General features: G+C 37.4%; 4 protein-coding genes across 6 annotated transcripts; 1 reads left to right on the top strand and 3 right to left on the bottom strand.

Annotated features, from left to right (window-relative positions):
• Positions 1-81: 81 nt before the first annotated feature.
• On the bottom strand, positions 82-5,468 carry LOC125221558 (RPA-interacting protein A). Its single transcript, XM_048123688.2, has 7 exons — positions 5,333-5,468; positions 5,060-5,175; positions 4,886-4,984; positions 3,755-3,980; positions 2,649-2,740; positions 1,424-1,531; positions 82-526 (listed from the first exon to the last, which is right to left on the bottom strand). Exons 1-7 carry the CDS (start codon positions 5,397-5,399, stop codon positions 365-367), a joined length of 870 nt encoding a protein of 289 aa, XP_047979645.1. The 5' UTR covers positions 5,400-5,468; the 3' UTR covers positions 82-364.
• LOC125221560 (uncharacterized) lies at positions 5,436-8,747 on the top strand. The gene is made up of 6 exons (XM_048123690.2): positions 5,436-5,576; positions 5,687-5,721; positions 7,007-7,195; positions 7,810-7,860; positions 8,092-8,156; positions 8,319-8,747. The coding sequence occupies exons 1-6, from the start codon at positions 5,509-5,511 to the stop codon at positions 8,412-8,414; spliced, it is 504 nt and encodes a 167-aa protein (XP_047979647.1). The 5' UTR covers positions 5,436-5,508; the 3' UTR covers positions 8,415-8,747.
• Positions 8,748-8,996: 249 nt separating this feature from the next.
• Positions 8,997-10,195, bottom strand: LOC125221559 (DUF2996 family protein). Of its 2 annotated transcripts, XM_048123689.2 has the most exons (5): positions 9,938-10,190; positions 9,795-9,864; positions 9,511-9,725; positions 9,369-9,441; positions 8,997-9,290 (listed from the first exon to the last, which is right to left on the bottom strand). In XM_048123689.2, the coding sequence occupies exons 1-5, from the start codon at positions 10,025-10,027 to the stop codon at positions 9,133-9,135; spliced, it is 606 nt and encodes a 201-aa protein (XP_047979646.1). In that variant the 5' UTR covers positions 10,028-10,190; the 3' UTR covers positions 8,997-9,132. The 2 variants fall into 2 exon arrangements, with proteins under 2 accessions (XP_047979646.1, XP_088919145.1); XM_089063019.1 differs by having other exon boundaries at positions 9,369-9,725; positions 9,938-10,195.
• Positions 10,196-11,423: 1,228 nt separating this feature from the next.
• On the bottom strand, positions 11,424-14,590 carry LOC125219643 (HhH-GPD base excision DNA repair family protein). Of its 2 annotated transcripts, none has more exons than XM_048121672.2 (7): positions 14,168-14,590; positions 14,036-14,095; positions 13,048-13,167; positions 12,889-12,986; positions 12,183-12,703; positions 11,978-12,078; positions 11,424-11,811 (listed from the first exon to the last, which is right to left on the bottom strand). In XM_048121672.2, exons 1-7 carry the CDS (start codon positions 14,588-14,590, stop codon positions 11,704-11,706), a joined length of 1,431 nt encoding a protein of 476 aa, XP_047977629.2. In that variant the 3' UTR covers positions 11,424-11,703. The 2 variants fall into 2 exon arrangements, with proteins under 2 accessions (XP_047977629.2, XP_047977630.2); XM_048121673.2 differs by having other exon boundaries at positions 11,978-12,075.
• Between the last annotated feature and the right edge of the window lie 383 nt (positions 14,591-14,973).

The following is a 14,973-nucleotide window of genomic DNA, read 5'->3' as shown; positions in this document are numbered from 1 at the left end:
ATCAATTATATGTGGATTTACAACCAATGAGCCTAAAACTTAATTGTGGATTCGGAGGAAATGCACAATCCTTAGTAGCACTGAGGAAAAGGCAAGAAACCATTTTGAACTATCAGAAACAAGATGCCATTTTTAACATATACAGGTGACTGGTATGGTGTATGTATGCTCTACACATTCCTCAAGAAACTAGAATCCTCACAGAAGATACAAAACAAAACTGTTTCTGTATTAAAGCATTCTTTCAGGAATGCAATTACAAAAAATGGCAGCATGAAGCAATAATTACCAAATGCAACCTTTGATTTCCTTTACCCGGAGTTGGCTACACATCATCTCCCTGGCCTCGTTGTAAGGTAACCGGTTATAGCACAATATCAAATGTCTCGCAGCCTACACACTTGATGTATATTGCAGTCAGTTGAAACTTGGTTTCAACGCAGAACTCAGGTTTCAGTCTGCATCCTTTAACAAGATGCTCTGTGTGAGCTTCGCCCAGCCTCAGCTTTAAGAAGTTCAGATCAACCTAAGATCACGGAATATACTTCAGTTAGTAATGGAAACCGTTGGCCCTATCAAAAGTAGCGTAAAAGCCCTCTAACTGAAACTGTCAGGCCCTCTAGAAAAAACTTGAAGAGCTGCTTCATGTATCCTGCTATCAGTACTTATAACCTTTTCCATTCATCTATCTATTTTAGAGATGTATTGTTCCTTCTATTTGTTTTGTAGTGAAATTTCTGGTGTGTTGGGGCCTCCGAGTTGCATGCAGTATATTAGGCAAAATAACTAACTGAGCCTTTAATTTCTGATCCCCTCAATACTCTTGCAAGTAGGGGTGCGTATTTAGTTTTCGGTTCGTTTTTTTGCCCAAACTGAACGGAACCGAATTATCCAGAAAACCGAAATTGAATAAATATATTCAATATCCAAAAATCCAAAATCTAAACTACAAAACCGAACCCGAAAAATCGAAAGTGCACAATATATCCAAAAAACCCTTAAAAAACCCAAAATTAATTTTTTCTATAATTAACACAAAATATATATCATATCAACTAAAAAACAAATCCAAACAATTACAATATTTATAAAATCTAAAATATTATTACATTTATTAATAGATATCAACCTAAATAGAGCTTGCTTTTAGTTATAATATATTATACTACTGTATATATGATATTAAAAAGAAATTTGGTTTCTTGGTTTTTATTATATCCGAACCGAAAACCAAAATTGCCAAATATTTTAACTGAACTAAACTGAAAAAATCCAAACGGAATTTCGGTTTGGTTCGGATCGGATATTCGGTTTTCAGGTATTCTGCTCACCCCTACTTGCAAGTAAGCTTCCTATCTAACTCCTCTATTTAAACTCACATTCTCCCTCTCAGATCACCATTAAGAGAGACAGAGAAAGGTACCTCATGGTCTCTTTTTAGTTCGAATTTGCAACAACTGCAATATATAGAATGGCTATTTTCCTGTAGCTTCCCTTGTTTGCAGATGGGACACCAAACCTCCTGTGTAACCTATATGGCAAATCAATATCGTTAAGGAATTCCATGCTTCACTGGGGTAGAGACAGTAGAACAAAAATACTTTGTAAACCTGCCTGCCAATTCACAACCGTGACTCTTCAACAAAAAAGTAGTGCAATTGCAATTACATGGATATGAGATTTAAAATTGTGTTCTACCAACCACAATAGCATAGGTAACATGTAATTACTTAATTGCAACCAGTTAATCACACTTTCAAACTACTAACACACTTGACTGGTCACCAAAAACAAATCTGGAAGCAAAATGGGCCTGGGACAGAAATCAAGCTTGTTCCGTGCTTATGCAGGGTGATACTGGATATGATTCAAACTAGCGGCATCAATTTCATAAGGTGCATGCCCTCTAACTTACCCAAGGATAGAAAGAAAGTAGAGAATCAGACCATCTCCGCAGTTGAGAAGCCAGATTCCTAGAGTATCATGATAAGGGGCTGGATGAAACTCAATATGTTCTATCGGTATCAAGGCAAACCATCTAACATGAACTTAAAAGTTGCTATTAAGGTTAACTTGGTAACAGTACAACATCATACTGTCATAACATACACTCCAGTTATGCTACTACCAAATGTGATCCAACCATGGAAAGTTGCCACTACGAAGAGCACTAATCAATTTAACATAGCAGAGGAAACACTGATAAAACAAAGTGTTCAACAATAATTTCTATAAACCTGATTTCAACCATCGTTTGATAAGGGCTAAAAAATGGCTGTTTCATATATAAAGCACAACCCCCCATTTTTCTTTCTAATATTCTTTAGAAAGGAGAATGTTAATCCAAAATTGCTGCAAAGCCAACTTTTTCCAACACCTTCTGATATTACCTAGATTTCATATGGAATTCGTAGGTACAGAATTAGATAATATAGCACTGTCACACGCATTCTTCCAACAAGTTGTATGGACATCCAACTGTGGTGCTCAGCAATTATACTGCAGAAATTCTTCATTTTATGTTCGAGAAAAGGATGATGCATGTTTGTCAGTTTAACTAAACAAGGTCCTTCTACAGAGTGAGACAATTAGCAACGAACATCCCATCTGAGCAAGTAGTAGGAGACTTAGTTGCATACGGATCATACCTGATCACTATTTAGCTGCATGTGATCATACACTTCTCGAGCCAAATATTCGTCTTCTTCATCCTCCCATGTTGTGATCAAATTTTCAGGCTCTGCAGAGATCCAAAATTCAATATAAGGCCCATAAGAGGAGTCAATATTTCCACATAGATTGCTTAATATGCACCCATTTTGAGATTAATTTTTATCATGTTAATTACTGATATAGACGCACTCTAATGTTATGCATACTGATTTAATGTTAAAATATAAACTTGGTCAAAATTAAGAGATTTTCAAGTCTCAATATCTAACCTATCCGACTGAAGAGACAATCAGTCATTTTGGTAATACTTCACTTTAATTTAGCATTAAAATAGAAAGAAATATGAAGAAAGAGAAAAACTTACTTATACATCCTTTCATTTTGATCAAATCGTCTAAATTGTAACAAACTATTAAAACTTCTTATTGTGAGCAGTGTTTTTAGGAGCACAGGCCGCACCAGGGCGCAGTAACAACCAAATTATGTATATATCTATCCCTAGTTAACATTACTATAAATTAAAACACAATATGATGCATAAATTAAAACTTAAAAATTACAGATTGCACTTTCAAATCAAGTTTTAAACCCAAAATAAGAGATATAAAGTCACCTACGGCAGAAAACAAAAGGCCACCTAGAAAGAATGTCGGAGAAGTCACTTTTTTATTTTAAAAAAAAGTCGCCCTAGGTCGCCAGCCCTCTCCCTGGGATCTTGCTCACCCCAGCCACATCGGGGAAATTCCAGTGGAGACCTGTTTGCGGCCCATGTGGAATTTTGATAACACTAATTGCATTGTGAGAAGCCCTTACATTTAATTTATATACAGTAGCAATTTACGCAACTGCTCTATACTCAGCAATTTGTTATATTGCTGAATGTTGAATTCAGTGCAGTTACTGTATAGGGTTCAGGCCAAGAGTTCTCACAATAAAACTTTTTATCTGATCCACTCCCTACACACACACACAACAAACAAACACACAGATATTCTTTTGGCGAAACATCACAAACCCATAATATGATCAAACTAACACAAATAATGCATTCATAATCACGAAAGGAGCGAAGGTATTAGACCTTTTCTAATTTCTCCTTGCCCAAGATCCTCATAGAATATTCTTTGCATTTCTAACAGAATCTCTTCGCAGTCGCCTGCATAAGCTGTCTGAAGACCATCATATTCCCATATCATGTCATCAGTAGCACTACAACATGTTGGAGCTGAACTTTCATCAAGTGATGATCCCTTAATTTTTCTTAGTTCATCAGACACTATGCCTTGAAGGCTTGAATTGATAAGATCCTGCATCCAAAATCATAATAGTGACTAACTGAATGCAGAAGAGAAAAATGAAAACACTGGAAAAGAATGAAATCACTAAAAAATCTGGTGGCCTGACTTTGAGAACAAGATTCCACCACATGACTTCTCATCAAAGCGGAAATTCTCATGTCCCCTCCCACCCCCCTTCACCATTCTTTAACTTTGTCCCAATATCTCTTATTGTACATTTATCAGCTCCAAGTTGACAAAGTTCTTAAGCAAAACACTGACCAAAACAACAAAGACGCTGCCTGCTCTTTATGTGCTTGACTTCTCACAATCTGCCACATTGTGAGCGAGCCTAGTAGCATCTATGACAATGAGTTTTTAGAGGCTCACTGATATGGAGCGAAAGGCAGGTGCACCGTGAATTCTTAATAATATGTCAGCATAAGTAGCTGCACATTATTCTTTCACGTCACCTCCTTTAATTCTTTGATCACTACTAAGTTCTCCCACCTTCACTCCTTTCACCCTTCAACTGGTTCACCACGAGTAACAGTCGGTTTAACTAGAAAAAAATACTTCCACAAATACAAAAACTTTGATCCTAATCGGGATTGAAGTGCCTGCACATTATGTTTTCCTGCCATTGACATACTAAGTCGTGCCTTTTATGATGAAACAACACCATGAGTCAGTGTGTCCTTGAGACTTATTTTTGTTAACTTAGCAGCATCAGTAAGCTCAAACGTTCATCTAATATTTTCTAATACAAAAAAAATCCTCATCTAGATACATTAATCCTTCATCATCACCTCTAGTGATTTACTCAGCTTGAACTACATATACGCACACTGACATTACACTTATGAAAAAGATAGAAGAGGTGAAAACTATTCAAGTTTCCTTTAACAACAATTTCCGATGGAGAGAGAGAAAACCTTATTGTTGGAAGATTGGGTCTTAACATCGGGTAGTCTCAATTTCCAGAGCAACCGGGATCGATCCTCCCGAACCCTTCTGAAGCAATTCTCCCGGAGCTACAACATCATCACCATTAACCATAACCAAAAAGTCTAATTCAAAATTGAAATCGCTGCTATACATTACATTACCTTGCTTTTCCAATTTGTGTAATTACTGAAGGAAGGAGGAGTTTTCAAAGAAGGGCGATGGTTTCGTAGCTGTTTCTCCTCACCGTCTCCCGCCATTATTTGGTTACAGGCTGCCTCTGATACCCAAATCAACATGACAACATCAATTGAACACTCAATTTGAATGCCAAATAATTAATTAAATAAAACTTGAGGGGCATCTAGGAAAATTAAATCGTGGTAAACACGCTCCGAAGAGGCGCGTGGCTGAAAATAACAAATGAATTAACGTACCAAATTTGTTCTCTCTCGAAACCGCAAATAAATTTGTCGGAACGATTTCTTGTGGATCGATCTGCATTCTAGAGTCAAATTTTTAGAATAATCAACTTAGAGTTCAGCTACCGCCGCGGTGGTTTCGTTGGTGGAGGCGGCGGCGGTGGTGGCGTGAAGTATAAAATCAATTGACAATGCTGGAAAACCCTAGTTCAGATGCTCCAGCTGCCACCGTCAAGCGATACGCTCCACCGAATCAACGGTATTTTTTTATATATATATTTACATTTTGTTCTTGCCAATTATTCCTGTGCTACCAACTGGGTTTAAAAATAGGATTTGTGAGAAATTGGGGTTGATTGATGGATGCAGGAACCGATCACTTGGCAGGCGTAAATCTGGTGGAGGTAATTTCATTCAAATTCAAACTGCAAAAATTAGGTTTACTTGATAGCTTCTCAAGTTGTGATTCCAATTTAGTCTCCTATCGACTTCACTTGTGGATTACTTTTCAAAGTTATAGCATTGCCTACTAAGTACATCTTAATGAAAATGTGGAACCTTTGGACACACAGAGTGTGAGAGAGATATCTCTTCCTGTCTGTGTGTGTTTTTGCCACGTGTGCTGGTTGACAAATTGTTTTACGGGAGGCTCTTGATGACGTACTCCCTCCGTCTTGCTCCAGCCATAAGCAAGCCACTTTTTTTGGGCACCGGATTTAAGGAATTGATATTTAAAGAGCTAAAGTGGAGAGAGAGAGAAGGAGAAGTAGAGAAGTGAAAAAGAATAAAGTAGGTGGGAAAATAAAGTAAGAGATATGATTTTTTGCTTAAAAGGGAAATGACTCACAGGGAGACATCCCAAAAAGGAAAGTGATCGCAGAGGGCGGATTTACTAAGGGAGTGTAAGGGGCAATTGCCCCTCAATGTTTTCCATTTATACTAAGTTGGTAATCATTTTTTTTTAAAAAATAACGTCCTTTATAAATGCCCCATCGCAAACTTCTAAAATTTCATTCATATAAATATTTTTGCCCCTGCTGAATTGAATTTTTGGATCCACCCTTGTGACCGCTTATGGTGCGACGGAGGGAGTATCTCACTAGACCCCATGCTAACCTGAAATTTTTGTACTCCCTACGTTCCATAGTAATGGAGACGTTTCTTTTCGCCATGTAGATTAAGAAAAATTGTGTTAGGTGGGTTAAGAAAAGGGAGAGTAAAATGGAAAATGAAAAAGGTAGAGAGATGAAGAGAGAATAAAGAAAGAGAGTAAAGTAGGTGTGGAAAATGTGTTGACTTTTACTAAAAAGGGAAATGACTCTATTACTATGGAACGTACCAAAATGGCAAAATGACTCTATTACTATGGAACGGAGGGAGTATTTGTGAAAATCCCAAAATGGCATAGAACAATCTTTCTTCTTCCACAGCTTCAGCATTCTTGGGCTGAACCTGAACGTGGTCAGTTAAAAAAACTTTGGCTTCCCTCAATTTTGCAAATACAAAAAAAAAATCTAAATTGTGAATTTGTCAAATCATCATTAGGTTACAATTGATATGAATAGAAGCTTTATCTCGTAGTTAAGCTGATCATACTCTCCCAATTATTCCATAATGAACAATTATCTTGTAGATGAACCCTTTTAATGACCCTGGCTCTGTTCTCTTGTTTTTGTGTGAATAATGCAGATCGACTAGAACGGGCAAACATCTATGCGAATGATGTAGATAGGAACCCAGTTGGTGCAACCAAAGGTGGTGGTCTCACAGATCATGGGGATTTAGGCTACAATGTTCGTGCCAATGAAAATCTTCGTGCAAAGTTAATTCCTTTACAAGGATGTTGTAACAGTGAAGCTTCTCAGCTGCTGAACAGCCGTATGTTTCATGATTTGCCTTTCTTTTGGAGTTGATATACTGGTTTAGTGTTTCTTTATGATCACTTATGTAGATTTAGAGAGAAACTAATGCGCTTCCATGGTAAAGCTTAAGATTGATGCAATGGATGCACAGAGTTAGTCTTCTAATCTTGTGAGAACTTGGGCTCTTTTCTGATATAAAAAAAGATGATATATATGAGAAATGAGCATTGATGACTTCAAAGTTTTGATAGCAGCTTCATGTGCTGAATCATGAATGTATTTACTACAGTACCAGTCTAGCTCACATATTATTTGGGTTCTCATATAAACCCTTTCTTTTGCAGTCTGAGAAGTAAATAATAGAAAACAAACCTGAGCCTATGTATGGTAACCTAATACTAAAACTGCTACCTGTAAATAGGGTTGATCACAGATTCACAATGTCATTGATTGATGTGGTTTGCTCTATCATTTGTGTTTATGAATTGCTGCTGTGTTAGGAGTATAAAGTTGTAAAATACTTTTATTTGATTTTTGTTTCTTTTCTTTGGGTTATTAGGTGCAATATTGCCTAGAAGTTTAGAGAATTTTCTGAGTTAATGCATTACAGTGCTGTATTATGTTTTGAAGGTTGGACAGCTGCCATGAATGCACATAGCAGTTTGCCAGAAGATTCATCTGGTGAGTATAACAATATTGGTATTGCTTGACTTTGTAACTTGTTTTAAAGGGCTTTCACTGTATACCCATCTTCTCATTGAATAAATATGTCTTACGATTGTAAAATGCATCTTGAATCAGTCACACCATTGTTAGAAAAGTAAGATGTCAGTCTTATAATGCACGAAACTTGGATCTCTCTATGTAAGATGACAAAATGATTTGTGTTGATGGTGTTCTTGTGTTTTTCAGAGAGGCCAGTTGTGTATGCAAGGAAGAATGCTGCGCCATGGGGTCACTCAATTCTTCCACACCTGGTATAGTTGATTTTTTCATGCAATTCCTAATATTAAAATGCCAAGAAACTGGAAATATAAGTAAATTGGTTAAAACAAACATGTAAAATTATGCAAAGAAGTCTACAAAAGTTTGCCATTTGTTATATCTCCCTGATATTAAGTTTTGGTTCATGCATTCAGCTGATCCAGCCTACTGGTGGGGTCTCTACTGGGTTGCAGGGAGATTTCTTAAATGAACTCCGACAGGCTATGGATAATGCAAGTCCCTTCTCCTAATCTGTTGCTCACCACCTATATGCGATTAACTTTGCATTTGGTGGATTTGATCCTTGAGCTGTATGACTAGGATTTGATGTATGTGCTTTATGCCATGCTGCCCCTTCCAATGTAATCTATCCGCCTGGCACCAATGTCGAAGATGATTCAGTGTTGTTACCTGCTTGTGTATCATAGGATGCTATACTTCTGTTGAAGTCCACGTTTCACCTTGTAAGACAATCAGATCTTGTCTTGTTCAGTAGCACTTGTTCTGATCTAACATTTGATTAAACGATTTTCATCTTCCTTGGGAAGGGACCCTTAGGTTTGAATATAATTATTTTCCTATGATTTGGGGCGAAAAATGAATGGTGGCAGATGTGCATTGCTGTCCATGCGTTTATAATCCGACAGATAAATGTGTTTTAGTCTCGGACTGTTTGTCATTGTGTCTACTGCTAAAGAGACAGAGCTCGACTTTGCAGCTCTATCAATGTGTCCTTTTAGAATGATAGTAGTATATTTCTATTGATAGAGGTGGAATGAATATTTCTTAGTATTCTGGATCTAGGACATGTCAGGTAGCTTTTGCAATCAAGATAACATTACAAATTTTGTCACCCTTTAAGCCTATTTCTTAGTATTCTGGATCCAGTGCTTAATAACAGAAAAGCGGTGTGAGAAAATTGACAAATGGAAGTAAGAAATTTGATTTACATTAAAAAAAAATGATGTATCACCACTCTTGCCAAACAGGGATAATGCCTTGAGCAGCTAAACGCTTCTCAACCCAAAAAACAACATGTTTTGATGTAGGCTTCTTCTCATCAACCAGAAATGGCTCTACAGTGCTAACTCCTCTACCATATGAGGATATGGAGAAACCCTTTGGCCCTATAGTTGATAATAATGCTTATCACAAACCCAATCAGCATATATATTATTTTATTTTCTGGAATTTCATTCACATACCATTGAGAGTTCCATCTGGGAAAAATGCCCAGAATGAATAAGGTATCTCCTTCTTCACAAAAGAGCCTTCCAACTGCAAAAACAGATCAAAATGAAGAATCAGCAATTTACAAATGCAGGGAGGAACCACTTTTTCCCCTACCTTGTTATCATTGAAGGAAAGCTCGAGCTCGGAGATGTCTTGCTGGGCTGCAAGAGTTGTTTTGAGTGAAGGGATCACATCCTCCTCCATCATCTCAGGAAGAGGCTTTGCCGGTGCTTTTTCTGCGCGCTTAGGCTTTGGCTTTGGCTCTGGCTCCGCAGTCGCATCTTCCACTGCCTCTTTCTCCTTCTTTGTCTCAGCAGCAGCAGCAGCAACTGATTTAACAATCACCATATATGTAAGACAAGAACTCTATTTTTGTATCTGTGGATGAGCTTGCTTACCTGTAGATGTAGATGGCTCTTGAACTGCTAAACAGCACGTGTTTCTTCGTCGGCAGATTACACTCACAACCTGCACAAGTTAAGCCAAGAAAATTAATCACCGAAGATGTTTGCATGCAATAGGGAAAATCTTGAACTGATACCAGTGATGAAGATGATGTAGCTCTGCTTTTTTGGCACAAATAAGAAGAAGGGCATCTGAAAGAAGCAACGGATCCTCCTGTTGCAGCCATGTTTCTTGTATTGGTTTTTATATTTTGCTACTCTCTGGTTTAATTTTCAACTAATTTTTGTTTTGGTGTAAAACTTTGAGAATGTAGAAACATGGAGGAAGATGAAGCCTGCAGCTCTATCATCCACATATTATTGGTTAAGTGCATGCGTGCCACTGATTTTCTCTTTCAACACATCCAAAAAAATTATTGTCCCTATTTCTTTTCTGCAGACACTTGTGATAAGAGGGATTGGGGCCCTGAATGGGCCACGTAAACATCATATTGGGCTGTCAGAGTTGGTTACAAAGGCCCATTCAGTTCTCTTGATTCAAACTAGTAAATATATGCACTGATAGAAACAATTTGTGAAGAACAAACTGGTAACAAGCAACGAGGTCAAAATAATTTGATCTAAATACGATTACTTTTAATAACAGAGTTTGTTAAATATCTTAAATCTTGTCCCACCTTTTTGACTTGGTATGATCGTATCTCATCTATATAAGAGTGAATAACCCTACTCTTTATGAGGCTTAAAGGGTGAGTGACTCATTTCTCATAGTATTAGAGCGGGTCCAAAACGATGATGGATTTTATTTTATCTCTTATGTTGCCTACCCTTGTGGCCCACACGTGTGGGAGCGTGTTAAAAATCTTAAATATTGTCCCACATCAATTTCGTGGTGATGATTATCTCATCTATATAAATGTTTAAATATCTCATATCGTGTTAAATATCTTAAATCTTGCCGGGGGTGAGTGGCGCATTTCTAACAGAGTTACACAGATCCAACATATACATGAAGCATATACTCCCCTGTCCCTGAAAATTTGTCACATATTTCCATTTCGGTTCATCCCATAAAATTTGTCAGTGGACCCCACATTCCACTAACTCATTCTCAGTCACATTTTATTATAAAACTAATATTTAAAAGTATGACCCACATTTCTCTAACTTTTGCAACTCACTTTCTATTACTCCCACCGTCCCACATTTGGTGTCACTTATTGTTATGGCTCGGGTTTTAAGAAAGAGTTGAAGTGTGTAATAAATGAAGTGAGATGGTGGAGTGTGTAATAAATGAAGTGAGATGGTAGAGTGTGTAATAAATGAAGTGAGATGGTAGAGTGTGTAATAAATGAAATGAGATGATAGAGTTGGTTGAAGGTGAGTCCTTTTTGACTTTTGATTTTTGTGTTGGTTTATTTTAATTTAGATAATGGCATTTTGATGTAATTTTGATGAAGAATGGGGTAAAATTGTATGACCAAATATGGAAAATTCTAAAAGTGACTCTTAAACTGGGACGGATTTTTATGGCAAAAAGTGACTCTTAATCTGGGACGGAGGGAGTACATCTTAAAACTCGTGGCCAGTTAAAATGTGACAAAATTTAAGGGACGGTGAGAGTAATAAATAGTGCTAACATATGACGATAAAGCTAATCTCCAGTCGTTGAGAGACAGGCAGACAAACTGGTAGCAAAACTACAAAATCTTATACTCCACATTATAACTCTTCAGGCTGGATACCTACTAGCTATGAGACAGGCAGCTATGCTAATCTCCTGTCGAGAAACTAAAGTTCAAGTTCAAACTTTGAATCTGACCTGTGACTAATGTTACCTACATTTTACATCTTCCTCCAAAAAGATGGTATGGGTTCCTGCTTTGGACAAAAAGTCATGAATTCACAGTATACTGCTAGGAGCTTTGGTTGATGACCTTTTGTCTCTTCTCTTTCTTGCAGTTGCAGGGATAGATGAACCCTGCTTGAATTTCTGGATCATGGTGTAAGCCTGCATCACAAAATATTAGCAGAAAATCAGTGAATTCTACAAATTCCACCAAGACTCAAGATTTAGAGACCAACAATAGCTGAAAAGAGCAAAATAGAAACATATTTCATCTTTTCATTTTGGTTTCAACTACCTATATTTAAAAGTTGATTGAACACAGCATTACCTTTCTTACACCAGATGTCAGCCCCAAAGTTGAAAGTGCCTTTTCATCAACGTATTTCCATTTAATAGTTGTGGCTTCTTCTTGCTTTTCCTGCATACCTTCTGATCAGATAAAGTATACCCATCAGTTTGGCAAGAGAGGAGGAACTACTTTTGGTCAATATCTTATATATCCTGGTATGGAGTTAGTAAGGGAAGAAATAAACCTGTGATGCGCAAAGTCAGCAACTCTATGTACATCTTGAGACGAATGTGCGAGAATATATGGACATACACCCCAACTTCTTCTCTTAAAACTACTTTGCAGGACTTTCTCATGTCTAAACCAAATGATTTTATCAAAAAACTGTCAATCGCCTTTCTCCGTGAGGTTAAACCAGCTTCTCCCTCTAATAGCACTGATGGGAATTCCCACAGTCCAGCCAGCAACCCCTCCTCTGGTCTCTTCACTAAAAGATATTTGCTGTCGGATCCCTCCTCAACTATCTCCACAACACTGACAGCTGAGAAATCATGTCTTTGTTTGGCCTTTGGAACCTTGGTTGGATAATCTGTCACTTTAATTGATTCTTGGCTCATAGAGAGAGATAGCGCTTGGCACTGAAGCGATATAGGACATTTGGAGCAGCTTGGAGATGTTGGACTGCATATCGTTGCACCAAGTTCCATGACAGCCTGGTTGAAATCCCCAGGCCTCAACGGATCAACTAACTTCCTCGCCAGTTCCCTGAGCAGTTTGAAGTGCAGTAGATCAAAATTATTGAAAATGGCATACAGAGATACAAACACACTTCTAAACCTAATGGTCCTGTAATTTTCTCCAACAATCAATTTTGCTATAAATGATAAATGTTGTGTGTTTGGGTAGAGAAAGAGGATAGCAATTCTAGTGATTATCATCTTCAATCTTACCATATATCCTTGACTGTCTTTGAGTCTTTTGGATTGGCTGATATGGCCTTCAATCTGGTAATTACTCTAACAACATTTCCATCAACCACTGGCACTGCCTGAATAAGCACTATCACGACAAGCTCATCATGGGATAAAAGGAAATGGTACAATACTAACCTCCTCAAAGGCAATAGATGCAATTGCTCCTGCAGTGTAATTTCCGATCCCTCTGACCATCTGAAGGGACGACGCTGTATTTGGGAACTCACCACCACTTTCAACAATCATTTGAGCTCCCTACAACAGTAAGGCCGTTGCATATAAGAATCCCATTACACCAGCATGATAAAGGACAAGCAAAACCCGTATCTCTAAATTGAAAGAAGCTTCTACTTCAGTCTACAAAGTAAGGTGAAACATGATTGAAATAGATTTGAGAAAGAAGATAATCTCCATTCCCAGCAAAAATATGCCACAAACATCGTACGGCAATCGAATAGGTACAGACATCGCTGTACTCGCACGTTGATGGGAGTGAACAAGGACCTACGAAGCTCTTTGATGGAGCAAAGACCATATTTTTTCTTAATGCAAAATCTTCATGTTATGAACTTGAATCCTTCGAGTGGATTCTAACTCCAACAAAATAACTAAACGTATGGAAATTTAAGAAGAACTTGATAAACTAAAGGAAAGAGAAATATGCTTTTTTATTCTTCCTTCATTAAACGCCACAGAAGGCTTACAACTATTCAAAGATACCAACGCTAACCAACTGATTAATCACTAATCCACTATCTATTAAACTAACTAAATGACTGACTCTAAACCAAAGCACGTTGTCTTCAATCTGACCCACTCTTGGGCTATAGTGTAACACTTCAGATATGAAAACCTCTTCATTTTCATTTTCTAGACCGAATCGAGAGACATAAAAAGCAATAATTATTGTGAACATTATACTCCCTCCGTTCCATAGTAGTATGGAGTCATTTCCATTTAGTAAAAGTCAACACATTTCTTCTCACTTACTTTACTCTTTACAATTTTCCTTTTCTACTTTATTCTTTCTTTACTTAACTCACATTATAACACAATTTTTCTTAATCTCCATGCCAGAAAGAAATGCCTCCACTACTATGCAATGGAGGGAGTACACACTTACCTCGAGCAAAAACCGAGCGCGCCTATAGTAGCCCAAACCCGCCCACATCTCATTCACCTCCTGCTCCACACATTTTAAAATTCAAAAAACTAATCGAAGCATAAAAAAATCAGGTGGATAAACCAGACCGACCTCAATAGTCGCCTGAGCAAGATGATGGATTGTAGGCCATTTCTCCATCCATCGATTGAAGTAGCCGATTACCGTCTGAACCTTAGTTTGCTGAAGCATCACCTCGGATACCCACACAGCGTAGGCTCTCCGTTCTCTCTGCTCAATGCCGACTTCATTTCCAGTGCTGCTGATTCTTCTCCATGGCAAATCCCTTCGGTTCTCGTCGTACCATTGGAGCAGAGAAGCCCTAATTTCTTGAATTTCTTTTCCGCTGAAACCAATACCAATATCTTCTATGTCAGCAGCAACATCGACCGTCTCATTTTGTACGGATTTGGGCTGCCGACATCTCTTCATCGCCGGCAAGTGGTGTGGGGTGGGGAGGAGTGGTGAATGTAATTCTCCCGCTAAATAGTTGATTTTCAAGTTTGAGGTAAGCATATTTCTATTTCAGCTGTCTCTTCATCTACTTTATAAATTAAAAATTGGCAAAATATATTCTTAGGTCCTTATACTTTAGTCAAAATATTCATTAAGTCCTTGTACAATTTTTTCGTTTTAATAGGTCCTTATATTTTTCACAATATTTTTATCAGGTCCTCGTACAATTTTTCATTTTAGTAGGTCTTTATACTTTTATCATAATTTTCATTAGGTTCTTGTACAATCTTTTATTTTAGGGACTTTTTTACATTTATTTTGGATAATAATCTAAATTTATTTAAACTTAATGAACTTTTTAATATTCCATTATTTAACTTAGCATAGTCTATAAAGATAATATCATCTTGTTATCTAATAATCTCAATAAGTTGTAGAGAATA

The sequence above is a fragment of the Salvia hispanica genome, chromosome 1, assembly GCF_029641045.1.
Source record: "Salvia hispanica isolate PSC_SH4W2 chromosome 1, Shi_PSC_v1, whole genome shotgun sequence".
In the NCBI taxonomy this organism is placed as follows: domain Eukaryota; kingdom Viridiplantae; phylum Streptophyta; class Magnoliopsida; order Lamiales; family Lamiaceae; genus Salvia; species Salvia hispanica.
Note: the sequence above shows the minus strand (reverse complement) of the source record. Positions and strands in the feature narration are given on the sequence as shown.

Bases quoted from the DNA above. Each gene is read 5' to 3' on its own strand.
- LOC125221558 (XM_048123688.2), bottom strand. From the start codon at position 5,399: ATGCAGATCGATCCACAAGAAATCGTTCCGACAAATTTATTTGCGGTT. The intron at 2,741-3,754 runs GTCTAATACCTT...GGATCTCTGCAG, and splicing joins GCAAGGAGAAATTAGAAAAG to AGCCTGAAAATTTGATCACA. The intron at 1,532-2,648 runs GTATGATCCGTA...TTTGCCATATAG, and splicing joins TGCAGCTAAATAGTGATCAG to GTTACACAGGAGGTTTGGTG.
- LOC125221560 (XM_048123690.2), top strand. From the start codon at position 5,509: ATGCTGGAAAACCCTAGTTCAGATGCTCCAGCTGCCACCGTCAAGCGA. The intron at 5,722-7,006 runs GTAATTTCATTC...TGAATAATGCAG, and splicing joins CAGGCGTAAATCTGGTGGAG to ATCGACTAGAACGGGCAAAC. The intron at 7,861-8,091 runs GTGAGTATAACA...TGTGTTTTTCAG, and splicing joins TTTGCCAGAAGATTCATCTG to AGAGGCCAGTTGTGTATGCA.
- LOC125221559 (XM_089063019.1), bottom strand. From the start codon at position 10,027: ATGGCTGCAACAGGAGGATCCGTTGCTTCTTTCAGATGCCCTTCTTCT. The intron at 9,865-9,937 runs GTATCAGTTCAA...TAACTTGTGCAG, and splicing joins CTACATCATCTTCATCACTG to GTTGTGAGTGTAATCTGCCG. The intron at 9,291-9,368 runs GTATGTGAATGA...TATCAACTATAG, and splicing joins CCCAGATGGAACTCTCAATG to GGCCAAAGGGTTTCTCCATA.
- LOC125219643 (XM_048121672.2), bottom strand. From the start codon at position 14,590: ATGCTTACCTCAAACTTGAAAATCAACTATTTAGCGGGAGAATTACAT. The intron at 12,704-12,888 runs GTAAGATTGAAG...CAAACTGCTCAG, and splicing joins AAGACAGTCAAGGATATATG to GGAACTGGCGAGGAAGTTAG. The intron at 11,812-11,977 runs GTAATGCTGTGT...TTTGTGATGCAG, and splicing joins TGACATCTGGTGTAAGAAAG to GCTTACACCATGATCCAGAA.